This window comes from Colobus angolensis, unplaced genomic scaffold (genome assembly GCF_000951035.1).
Source record: "Colobus angolensis palliatus isolate OR3802 unplaced genomic scaffold, Cang.pa_1.0 Scaffold198, whole genome shotgun sequence".
Lineage (NCBI taxonomy): Eukaryota > Metazoa > Chordata > Mammalia > Primates > Cercopithecidae > Colobus > Colobus angolensis.
The window spans coordinates 2,826,071-2,838,948 of NW_012115132.1; the positions used below are offsets into that span (position 1 = coordinate 2,826,071).

The window sequence follows — 12,878 nt, forward strand, 5'->3', positions numbered from 1 at the left end:
CAGGTTAGCCTAATCATCAATAACCTTCCTAATCATCACCAATAAACTGGGCAGTTATCCACTGGGATAGACACAGAGTGCTCTAGGGAGAAATGGTAGAGCAAATACCAAGAGAACAACTCATTTGACCTATAGACAACCATCCATCTTGTGCACAATTAGTAATTAAAATTCTCTCTCAAGACCCATGTAACCTGGTGAGCTACTAGGTCAATAACATACCATGTATGAAAATATGAAAATCATCACAAAAGAGCATGATGATGGAGGCTCCATACCTTAGTTTAGCATTTCCTAGCTGTGTTGACTCAGATCAAATGTAGTATAATTAGGAAAAAAAAGGATGGATAATAATAACTGTAATGATGGTCACAGGAAAATAGCAAATACATAGGATGAGAGAAGTTACTTTTTCTTCTTGATGAACTCACAGACAAAGTACATGGTAAGATGGCACTCTGTGTCATTCCATCTGCCAGAGCTCAGCATCTCCACACAGTCCTCATGACCATAGGGGTCGCTGGGTTCCCCCTCATTCCAGTTGCTATAGTTCTGCAGTGGAGTGTTGTCTGTGAACACATACTGTCCCTCCCTTTCAAGGTCATTCACACCAATGAACACCCGAAAGAAGCCACTCTTGGCAACATAGTCAGCTATGAGTGTGTTGGCAGCTTCATCCTTGGGCATGGCTAGCATTCCACCCCGAATCCTGCAGTGGGTTAGGGATTCCCTGTAGTTCTTCTCTTCCTGCACGATGTAGTAGAATTTCTCTTCAGTTTCCCTAATCCCTGCTATCACTGCAGGGAGAGAAAAAAGGAGTATCATTATGTATCTCAAACAGATAAAAGGCAATAGAATTATATGATATTGCCAGATTTACATTTATTTATTCAATATTCAAGAATTATTTTTGAAAGCCCTATTATGAGGTAGTCACAGATTTAATCACCCCCACCTCTAGTTATCAAATAGAGGACAAATATCTACCGTTTGTTCTCCCTTCCTTTTCTTCTCAACTTCTCACACACCTGGCCAGCACAAAGTTGACAAAGACATGTTACGTGAACTTTCAGCCAGCCCATCTCATACTATATTTCCCAACATTGTTGATGCTTTAGCTCTACTTGTGACCACACAAGCAGACCCTTCTCTCTTGCACTTCCATGCCTTTTATGCCTAGAAAGTCTTTTCTACCTGGCAAACTTCTACTTATCCTTTAGATCTCAGTGGAAATGTATCCCCCTATAAGAAGGCTTTCCAATGCACTTGTGTAGACATGGCAGTCACTCTTCCCCGTGTTTCCATTGCCCCTTTCACTTCCTCCTTCTAGCACTCAACACATTTTAGTCTCATCGTTTGTCTGCATTTCTCTCCTACTTACCTGTGAATGTCTTAAGGACAATGACCATGTCTTTGACACTCTTTAGCTTCAGTGCCTGGAATACTTATGGGAATGGTAAATGCTTATTGAAATGATGTAGGAATAACACAGATGTTTGTCCACATTGGACCAAATTCCTGCGCTGTGAACATGTACATGAATCGGGTTTGTCCATATTTCATCCCAGGTACAAGAAGAAGACTGAGCTACTGAGTTAGCTTCAGGACAGAACTGGAGACTGAGAATCACCCTTCACTCATAATATGGCATGTATGTTTTGGGTGTCAGGGGCCTCTACATATGCATTTTAGGATCCATAACTTTAATTCACAAAGAAATCTATGACCACTAAAATGTTCAGAACTATTACTCTATGTTCTCCCTGTATGGTCTGTCTTATTCATGACAGTTTAAGTCATATCAGAGACAGAATCTTCAGTATAGATTATAACTAGAGTTATAATTAGTGTGGTTAGTTAATATCAAGTATTTCCTTTGCCTCTAGTGTTACAAGATGAGGAAGAACATGAGACAGCATCTATGTGATTCCAACAATGTACAACAAATATGGCTGAGTTACAATAAAGGAAAGTATATGAAAAAGAAACCAATTTTAACTGTAATCATAATAGTTACCTTATTAATACCATTTCAGAAGAAAATACATAAGCCCTTTCCACTTCAAGGGCTTTTCTGATAACTACTATTAAAAAAAATGGACAAGGGATAACAAAAATGACCAGTATTGGAAGTTGTAAAACAGATAAACACATAATGTTTGTATTATGGATAGAGGAGTCAGAGAAGCTTGTAATACATTCCTACTCTACTGCTCATTAGGTCTGTATCATGGGCAAGGTACTTCCTCTAAGCTTTAGTTTGATCATAGTATCTACATACTACATAAACAACTATGAGAACTCAGTGAGATAATGCTAGTAGTTGTGCACTATTCCATGCACTCAAGAAAGCAGCTATTGTTATCATTACCTCTGTTTTCTGAGATGCTAGTTCTGTCTGACTCCTACTGTCTCTTTTTATTCTTACAGCATAGTTGCCACACTCTGCTCTTTTCTCCATTCCCCTCACCTAAGAAAGTCTTTCTCTTCCCATAAGCAATGCACATACATATACATATATGTAGTGGACTTGAGGTATCCTGGGGGAGTCTTAGTGGATAATTAGCAGTTTGGAAGACCCTTAAGCTGGTGACACTATCTCAATAGCCCTTTGTCCAACCCAAGATATTTCCACCTAAGAGTATTGGAATTGTAGTATTGATAGAGATTTATCAATAGATACATAACACAAAAGAGAATATGTTCACCATTCTTGACAAATTTCATAGATGTCTTGAGCCGAGCAATACTAATATCCAGTTGTCCAACAAATTTCCGGTATCTTCCACAATCACAGACGGTACCTTTTAAATGACAAAAACTGTGAATTCATGTTGAAGTACATGCAGACCAGTGGAAAGGAACATTTGCTCTCTTTCCATTATTCACTATCGTTTTCTAGTCTGGTTCTACATATCTGTGAATGGCTATACTTTAAACCTTTTATTTAAAATAAGGTTTCCAATTTACATTATTGATAGAATTTCTGAAAATATCTTTGTAAATGTTTTGAATGAACTATAAGACAATTCTAAACTAGATTATTAAAAAGAAGAATACATACAACAAACCACTGCATACACATTTTGGACCATTTGGCATTTTCTTTGTTGAACACAGAATGTGTCTGCCCAATCTCAGAATAAAATTTTTATAGCTTTCTTGAAACATATTTCCTGCCAGTGTTCTCTTGTGTTATTGCATTATTCACTACATGACAGTTTTTCCAAGACAGAAGAAACTTTTCACGATTAAATTAAATGTTAATTCTAATTATCCATTTAAAATACAGCTTGCATGTTTCAAGGACAAAGTTTAAATCGTATAAATAGATTTGACTTAAGTTTGTAAAAGCCAGCTGCCCAGTTTGTGGATTAACTATGATTTTAATGTGTCTTTCATTTTTCTTTGCTCACCTACCTTTTCAACAACCAGCAAATATTGCTATGACAGAGAGGGAATTACAAGGAAACCGATGTAAAATTCAAATGATTCCCTTTTTCTATTTAATGGCTGTTGTACATAAACATTTCAATTTTTTTCTCCTTTGGTAGCTTGAAAATTAAAAATAATTTTATTAGCCAAAGGAAAAAATATAGCCTTATTTATCCATATTCATATGAAATATGAAGAACGTCAAACAGTTCTTAGAATTGCCTTCACCATACCCCTGTGAATAGAAAACAATTGAAATTACCAAATAACAGTCTTTCTCTCCCTGTGTAAAGCACTGGAAATAAAGCTGCAGGAGAATAACCCTAGATAATCTCCCTGGCCATGGAAAGCATGTACTGTAACCAGGGGCCTGTCTGCATCAGGTCAGGCTGCTGCTGCACTCTGATGGCCAGTATTTGGTTGAGATGCTAGTGAAAGGCAAGGCGTGGCATGCTGAGGCAGGGCCTAGTGCCAACTTTTCCTCTTGGCCCAGAAAAATTAGGCTGCTTCCTGATGGGCTGGGCTTTCTTCTCATAGTAAGCATGGCAGGGATGAAACATGCCATCATCCCCATCCCCAGGGCTTGGAAAGTCCCCAGCAGGGAGACAGGAAAGTCCCCTTCTTCCCTTTCTTCTAGCCTGAGGAAAATAAGGTTAAGCATACTAAAAGAACTCTTGCTTTTCATTTAAAATATATTTATTTTTGAGATGAATAAATTTGGAATGATGCTAGAAATCAAAGAGAACGTTGAACATATCATACCTGCTTTGCCTTTTTCTCCAGGTATTCCAAGCAAACCTTTTTCCCCTTTGTCACCTGAATAAAAACGATAGCAATCAAAATAAAATAAAATTAAAATAAAAGAAGAAAGGAAATAAGGAAGGAAGGAAGGAAGGAAACAGGGAAGGAAGGAAGGAAACAAGGAAGGAAGAAAGAAATGGAAGGAGGACAGAAGGACGGAAGGAAGGAGGGAGGGAGGGAGTTAAGGAGGGAGAAAGGAGTGAATTCACATCTAGAGTCAAAGCAGTTTTAAATTTTATTTGCAATATCTACAACTAATATCTCTAATATCTCTTGGTTTTTATAAATAATGTGATTTTCAATTGGCTACACAGGCACAACTAATTAAATGAGCCATAATTTATTTAGATTGAATATAGAATTCCAGCAGGGTTTGTGAGAAGCATTCAAATTTGTGTAACCTATCCTACTAATACTTTTTTAATAACGTGGCCCTCTGAACAAGGCTAATACAATTCTCAGCATGTTTTCAATTTTAAAAATACCATTGTTTTGTGAATCTCGATCAATTTGTTAGCACACTGCAGTGTCTTTGGACTTATTATACCCCAAGTTATTCCAAGTGGCTTTGCCCTTGGATTTCCAAAACAAAACAAAACAGAAAAAAAAACACATGTATTGTGCTTTTTCAATTTAATTAGACAAATATTTACTATTTACTTACTCTATGAAAAACAAAAGACTGGGTACTTTGAAAGGATATACAGAGACATGACTTCAACCTATGACTTGAAGGAGTTTACAATTTTTAGAAGTGAAGTGATATATGCAAATACTAATAATGCAAAGTCACGTCAAATATATTATACTGAAATAGCAACCTTGGTACTTTCCCTCTCTGTACTTCTTTATATGTAACCATTTTCTCACTCGCAGGTATCCACAAAATAACTCACAGAGAAGCAGGATTTTTAAAGCAGAGAGAAAGAATAAAACACGTAAATTTTTTTTCAACTTCAAAATAAGCTCTTGAGGCCCACATCAGACGCAATAATTGAAAGCAAAAGCTTTTGATTTTCAGGAAGAAATGTTTGGCTGAGGTTCTTGAGAATCAAAAGGGAAGACCCTGACAGAAGTAAAATAGAGTTTATATTTCAATAGTGATCTGGAAAAAAAGAATAAGAAAGAACTCATGAGGGATAAATACAGGATGAAGGTCACCTAGGCTAGGTGTATGGGGCTTACCCTCACAGGAATGTGGTGTGGTCAGAGAATTGGTTATATGGCCCAAGGGGACAATGTAAAAGGGAATGAAGTTGGTATTAAGGTTCTGCCAAGCCTCATCTTTCACCAGAAACAGAGAAAAAGTGAAAGCCACTCTAAAATCCATAGGGTGCCCCATATTGTGTGCACTGAGGACACTCATTGGCTTTTCTCATCATTGTCTGATATGTACTTTTCCTTACATAGTTACTCTTATCATTCAGAAGAAGGCATGCTTGCTGGGGCCCCAAGGATTTGCTGAGCCTTTCTAAACTGAGCCATGTGGACACTTTTCTTTAGAGTTGATGCCAGTCATTTGTGTGCTCCCCAAACAGAAGGTGGGGGTCCTTGAAGGCCAGAATACAATTTACACATGCAAGAGGAAGGCTTGGAACTTGTACTTGGAAGAAACGAGAGAATGGTGAAATCTATACCAGTGGAACATGATACATATTGTGAGAAAGACATTGAACAGAGAGATAACATACTCTGAGAGGAAGGCAGAAGAGGCAGTGCTTCTAGTGGAAGGGTAAAGGAAAGCTTAGCATTTGAGCTTTGCTATGAAAAGCTTCAGCAACTGAATGAAAGTGGGAACAAGGTCAGGTTCAAGGTACAGCAGAGGATATAGTTGGGCATGAACATATGTCAAACATCCTACTCAGTAATATCAATCTGCTCACACCTTAGTTATATCCTGCAAATTCCTTATTTCTCTTATATGTAAGTTGGAAAAAATAAGAATAGATTTTGAGATATTAATGGAAGAAAGGGAATATACATTTTACTAAGTACCCATCAATCGTCAAGTACTATTCTAGATACTTTATACATATTATCACATTAAATCCTATGAAGTAAGTGTTATCATTGTCTTTATTCTACAACTTGAAGAAATTGAGGATCAGAGAGGCAAAATAACTTGCTCAAGGACATCTAGCCATTAAATGGCAGTGCTCGTATTCCTGCCCAACCATTTCTGACTCCCCTTTCATGGTGCTTCCAAATGAGTTAACCAGTGGTTTAATGAAAAAAAGCAAGGTGTTTGAAAAATGTTATCAAAATTTGCAAAGAACAGCAGTCCTCATCACCATCAAAAACATTATGCACTTAAAAGATTGTATGACTATGAGTTTAATGTTCTGATTTTTAAGAACATTATCTTTTCTTCGCATGTGAATACCTTTTAATTCAACATAGATGGAACGTTGATTCCAGTTATGCTATGATCCTAGTTCTGGGCTAAGCTTTATAATGGACATAAAAGAAGCATAAATCGAGCACCTTGGGCAAATGATGGGCTTTTAAGGAAAGCAAAACACACATAAGAGAACAAAGAGATGAGACACTATCATATACTAACAGAGTGAAGTAAATGAAAATTCTGGCAGGAATTCAGAAAAAGAAATGATGGTGTGGATCAGAGTGGAGAAGACTTCACTGAAGCAGTGGCCTTTAGCTAGAACTTAATAATATAGAAAACAGTTTCTTGAATTGGTATGTGACCTCTTTTTATGAGAAGATGTAAACTCTGTGACTGCTTTTCAGTATTTTGACATGAATTCTTTTCATTTCATGACAAATGGGAACACCAAAGCAGTGTGGTGCAACGAAAGATCATGAAAGCTCCCCAAAATCAGGGTTTGAATCCTGGCTTTGCCACTTACCAGCTACACATGGACAGGTTACTTAATTTCTCTAAGCCTCCTTTTCTTTATTTTAAAAGCAGAAATAATTAGCACCTAAAATTATGAGATTATTAAGGAGAATAAATTAGGTAATGTTTTCTTATAATGGGATCAGCACTGGGCTTGACTTACAGAGAATGCTCAACCAATGTTAACTTCTGTTTCCTGAATCTGAGTTATGGCAAAGGAATGCATGCCAAGTACTTAGCCAGCTTATGGAAGATTTGAGCTTAGAATATCTACTTCCCCAAAACAAATTATGATTTAAAGTCATCCACAAAAACTGATTTTGGTCCATGAGTGGGACCATGTCTGTAATAACTGTCCAAAAGTTGAAGAATTAGAGGTCACAAACAAACAAACAAAAAAATCATAATGCTTTCAGTGTAAATGGATTATTGACCTTAAATAAAAGCATTTATTTTGCTATGAGATGGAATTTACCTATACTAAATCACTATTATTTCTTATTCCTAAAATGAAATATTGACATCTAGAAAGCTACCCTATCCATGCAAGTGACAACATTAAGGTCAGCCTAGAAAGTTGAGATTAATCTGAGTCAGTAAAAAAATTTAGAAAGGCAATCATAAAAATGAGAACAATCAATTTCGAAGTACAGATTAAAAATGAAATTAATCCAAGCGAGTGGATCATTGTATCTCCATTTTAAAAAATTCCAGGACATGCTCACAAATTTGATGGCATATCTCTAGAGGAAGAGAAAATTTTAGTAGCTAATGGTGGAAATCGATATTAAGGAAAAGTGGTACTTACAGGAATACGGAGTAGTAAAGAGAGACAAATTGTAAAAAGTAATAAGTTTTATTAGGCAGTTTTTCATGCTTAATGCAACAAACATCGAGAAAGTGTCTATAATATATAATAGGCATTAAGATAAAGTGGTTAAATACTGGGGTCCCGACAGAGCTTATTTTATTTAAACAAACAAACCCAGTGAACTTTTCATTCATTTGTTCTCCCAAGAAGTTCAGAGTCTATGAGGGGAAACAGAGAAGCTAATCAGATATGACAGTGAGTACAGTGATAAAGGTATGTATTAGGTGCTATATACCCCCGAGCCTTACCAGAGGAATTAGCATGAAGTAAATAAGGTTAGTTAACCCTATCATTTCCAGACTATTACTTTTTCAACATTTCTGGACGTTCATCCACTTTGGGGCTCAGCTAGTCATACTAAAAACTCTTGAGCCTTACTTGTCTTCATCTACTATGTTCCCAAGTTATGTAGTCTTATTGTATTCAAGGGTTAAGACTGTGCTTAAGATCATTAGCTTTAACTCTTCTAGGTGGAATCCCATCAAGACTTACACATCTAAATCTAGGGAAGTGCAAAATCTAGAATGACCATTAAAAAACAAGTTCTTCAATTCTGGACTTATTCATGGCAGTGACTTACCCTCTCCCTCCACTTCTGCTATCTCCACAGAGCAATACAAGACATAGATGAGATCTTAATCACATTTAGCATAGCTGCATCTCAAAAATTTTGAAGTCCAACATCCCACTTTCTGGCTATACCTTTCTGTCTCTTTAACCACTGGTTTAAGGAAGTTGATACAGATAGGGACAGATCCATGATGCATTTTATCTGAAGCTTATACAATTTGAAGGGACTTCTTTGAAAAAAGGTACAAAATTAAAAATGGAAAAGTGGTTGTAAAAATGAATATTTATCATAAGAAATAAAAACAAATCACTAAATTTTAAAAGTAGACCAATGACACATTACAAAATTCACTAAACATCATAATATTTTAATCAATAAATGAATTATTGTGCATTGAAAATGCTTTTATTCATAATTATTAGCTATGTATGTTTGGCTACATTCATATTGCTACTTTATCTGTCCACAAATTTCTAATATCATTTATAAGAGATGATAGAGGGATAATGTAGTCAGATAATAATCTTTCCCTTAGCACAGTTAACCAAAAATTATTTTATTAAACTTCACTTACTGAAAAAAACCACAAAGAAAAGTTTGCCAACACAAAGATTCAGCTTGAAGACTTTGTACAGAATAAAATACCCGTGTAACCAATACCAAGATCCTCAAGCAGCCGCTTTTGTGTCATCTGCAGATTATTATAGCCCTCCTTTCTAAAGATCACCATACTGACTTAGAACTGTGTTACAAGTTTTCAAGCTATAAATTTTTCATGTTGTTGAAATTTCTATAAATAGAACCATTTGGCATATAGGTTTTTTCTGTATAGAATATTTTCCCCAATACTGTGTCCATATCTTCATTCATTTTTTTGCATATTGAAATAGTGTATTTATTTCCATGGTATGGTGAAGCCAAGTACGAGAGTTTCAGTTGTTCCGCATCCTTGTCAACACTAGATATTGTCAGTCATTTTTATTTTAGCCATTTTGGTTAGTATGCAGTACTATCATAGTTTAGTCAAATTTCTATCACCCTGATGAGGTTGACACTTTTTAATATATTTATTGATCATCTGAATATGTTCTTTTGTTAAGTGACTATTCTTTTGACCTTTTTTATTCTTTTGAGTTGTCAGTTATTTTTCTTACTGATTTGTATAATCTCTTTGTATGTTTTACATATAAGCCCTTTATTGAATACAAAGGTAGCACATAGCCAACTCTGTGGTTTCCTTTTTTGTTCTCTGAGAAGTGTCTTTTAATGAATACAAACTCTTTATTTTATTTTATTTTTGAGATGGAGTCTCACTCTGTTGCCCAGGCAGCAGTGTGCAGCAGTGTGATCTTTGCTCACTGCAATCTCTGCCTCCCAGGCTCAAGTGATTCTCCCACCTCAGGCTCCCAAGTAGCTGGAATTACAGGCATACGCCACCATACCCAGCTACTTTTTGCATTTTTAGTAGAGATGGGGTTTCGCCATGCTGGCTAGGCTGGTCTCGAATTCCCGATCTCAGGTGACCTGCCTGCCTCAGCCTCCCAAAGTGCTGGGAGTACAGGCGTGAGCCACTGCATCTGGCCAGAAGTTCTTTATTTTGATAGACTTCAATTTGTTAATTTTTCTTACATGGTTAGTCTTTGTCATATCCTGTTTAAAAATGTGTTGGTTACCAAACAATCAAAAATATAGACCTCTATATTAACTTCCAGAGGCGTTATTGCTTTACCTTTCAAATTTAGGTCTCTCAGATTTGGGTTTACCACCAAATTTAGATCTATAAACCATTGATTTTAGGTACAGTGTTAAGTATGGGATCGAGATTATTATTTTTATACATGAATAACCAATAACTCAGTACTATATATTGATTAGCTTGTGACTTCCATTACAAAATAGTATCAACTTTGCATAAATCAAGTTTGGTAGTCTGTTTCTGGACTCTTCCTATTAATTCATTTGTCTGTCTCTTCATGAAATCACACTATTCTAATGGTTTAGTTTCCTAATCAATGTATGAACTCAAACTCAGTAATTTAAGTCTTCTACTTTTGTTTTTATTTTTCATTTTTTCAAGATTGTCTTGGGTATTCTTGGTCATTTTCATTTACACATACATTTTGAATTGGCTTATCAATTTCTAAAAGAACACTTGTAGGAACTTTTTTTTTTTTTTTGAGATAGAGTCTCACTCTGTTGCCCAGGCTGGAGTGCAGTGCTGGGATCTTGGCTCACTGCAACCTCTGCCTCCCAGGTTCAAGTGATTCTCCCACCTCAGCCTTCCAAGTAGCTGAGATTACAGGCATGCACCACCACACCAGGCTAATTTTTGTATTTTTAGTAGAGACGGGGTTTCACCATGTTGGCCAGGCTGGTCTCAAACTCCTGATCTCAGGTGATCCATCTGCCTTGGCCCCCAAAAGTGATAGGATTAAAAGCATGAGCCACCATGCCTGGCCCACTTCTGGGATTTTGATTGAGATAGCATTGAGTCAATGGATCAATTTGGGAGAGAACTGGCAGATCAACAATATTGAGTCTCTGAACCCATTAACATAGTTTTACCTTCATTATCTTAGATATTCTTTAATTTCTTTCATTGTCATTATGTGGAGTTTATTGTGGAGGGCTTGTAACTTTTGTTGGATTCATTTTTACATATTTACTTATTTTGACACTATTATAAATGGTCTCTTTTTAAATTGTTTCTATGTAGAAACAAAATTGATTTTTGTATGTCAAGCCATCTAAAAAACATATTAATACAAATAGATTATCTATAGATTCTTTTGTACTTTCTAAGTATACAATCATGTTCTCCACAAATAATAATGCTCAAATTCCTTTATTTTCAATTATTATGATTTTTATTTTTCTTTCATTTTTTGCTGTGGTTAGAACCTCACGCATAATGTTGATTAGAATTGCTGATAGAGGGCTATGCTAATTTAATTCCCAGTCTCAGGAGATAAGTGTTCAGTATTTTATTATGGAGTATCATTTTTAAGTAGATTTTTGTTGTTGTTGGTATTCCTTTACAAATTACGTTTCCTTCTATTTCTAATTTGCTAATAGTTTTTAAAAACATGAATAGGTATAGGTTTAATTAAGTGTTTTCTGAAATAGTATTTCTGGAGTTCTAACTGGGAATATGGGGGCATTTCCTGGGCCACTCCTTTTTGACAGGCCTTGAATATGAATCCAGTTTCAGTAACTTTCTGCTCAAGCCTGTTAGCCACTTAGGGCTGCCCCACTTACGAACTGGTGAATGACTTGGAAGGGAGGTAGTACAGAATGCATCACTTGCCTTAGTATGATTCCCTTCTCCTCCAGATCATGGCCTCTAAAGTTCTATTCATTTTGGTTGCATTGTCATACCTTCAAATACGTATTTTAATTTTTTTTTTGGACGCAGCTAGTCACACTTTGCAGAAGGATTAATGTAGGCAGGAAAATCCCTTATGGCCTATAGCAGAAGCCTGAATTTTGTCTTTATTAGTAGTAGTGTCAGATTTTTCTTTCAGCATTACAACTTGTTATTGGTAATATATGTCAATTAATAATATTATCAATCTTGAGAATATACTCTATAAAGTAGTTTTCATATATAAGCTGTTAGATTTGGAAACTTTTTTTCCGCAGACTAGCTCTGGCCCTGTATATTTCAACCATTGCTTCTTTTCCACAACCTGCACATTTCATGGGCTGCATGCCCCAGGACACATTGATATGATGATCTGAACTCTGGCTCAGCACTTTGCATCCTGGCTTTGGATAGAGCTGCATAGTAAGTGGTAGGAGTATTCTTGGAATCTATTTCTACACTGGAATTGCTACCAATAAGTATAAATGGAAGTCACATCAAACTATGTAAAGATATCTCATTAACTCCAAACTAAACGTTTCTCCCTCAAGCTCCTCTTAGCTAGCTCCCAAGATTCTCATATCCACTCCGAAACTGCCTGGTACAAGAAGGATGATGAGAGAAGCTGGAGCAGAAGGAGACAGCAGTCTTAACCTGTGCTTTTTCAATGGGGCAATATCACTTAAGGATGCACAAGTTAGTTTTTAGGAGATGGAATTGTACACTTTTAAAAATATACGAAGCACAAACTTACACAGAATACCTAAATAAATATATCATCCATGGGTAGTATTAAAAATTCATGCGGAAGGGCAATTAGAAAAGAAATATGTCTTAAAAGCCTTGCTAGGGGAGTGGTAACTTTAAAAAATGTTAGGGTGCACTATTTTAATCATTTGAGGTGAATCTGTCTTACTTCACAAATTTTATCGAGATATATGAGCATGTGAACCCATTGCTGTGGCTTTTATCTGCGTCT

The 12,878-nt window shown here is 36.1% G+C and overlaps 1 protein-coding gene across 1 annotated transcript in view; it reads right to left on the reverse strand.

Moving 5' to 3' along the window:
• Positions 1-258: 258 nt before the first annotated feature.
• The window catches only part of COLEC10 (collectin sub-family member 10 (C-type lectin)), a 38,262-nt gene continuing 25,642 nt past the window's right edge, over positions 259-12,878 (reverse strand). Inside the window, exons 4-6 of the mRNA XM_011941077.1 lie at positions 4,198-4,251; positions 2,709-2,804; positions 259-797 (exon numbers count right to left, since the gene is read on the reverse strand). Of these exons, the coding sequence (XP_011796467.1) occupies positions 406-797; positions 2,709-2,804; positions 4,198-4,251 (542 nt within the window). The 3' untranslated portion in view covers positions 259-405. The remainder of the gene's footprint in view (positions 798-2,708; positions 2,805-4,197; positions 4,252-12,878) is intronic.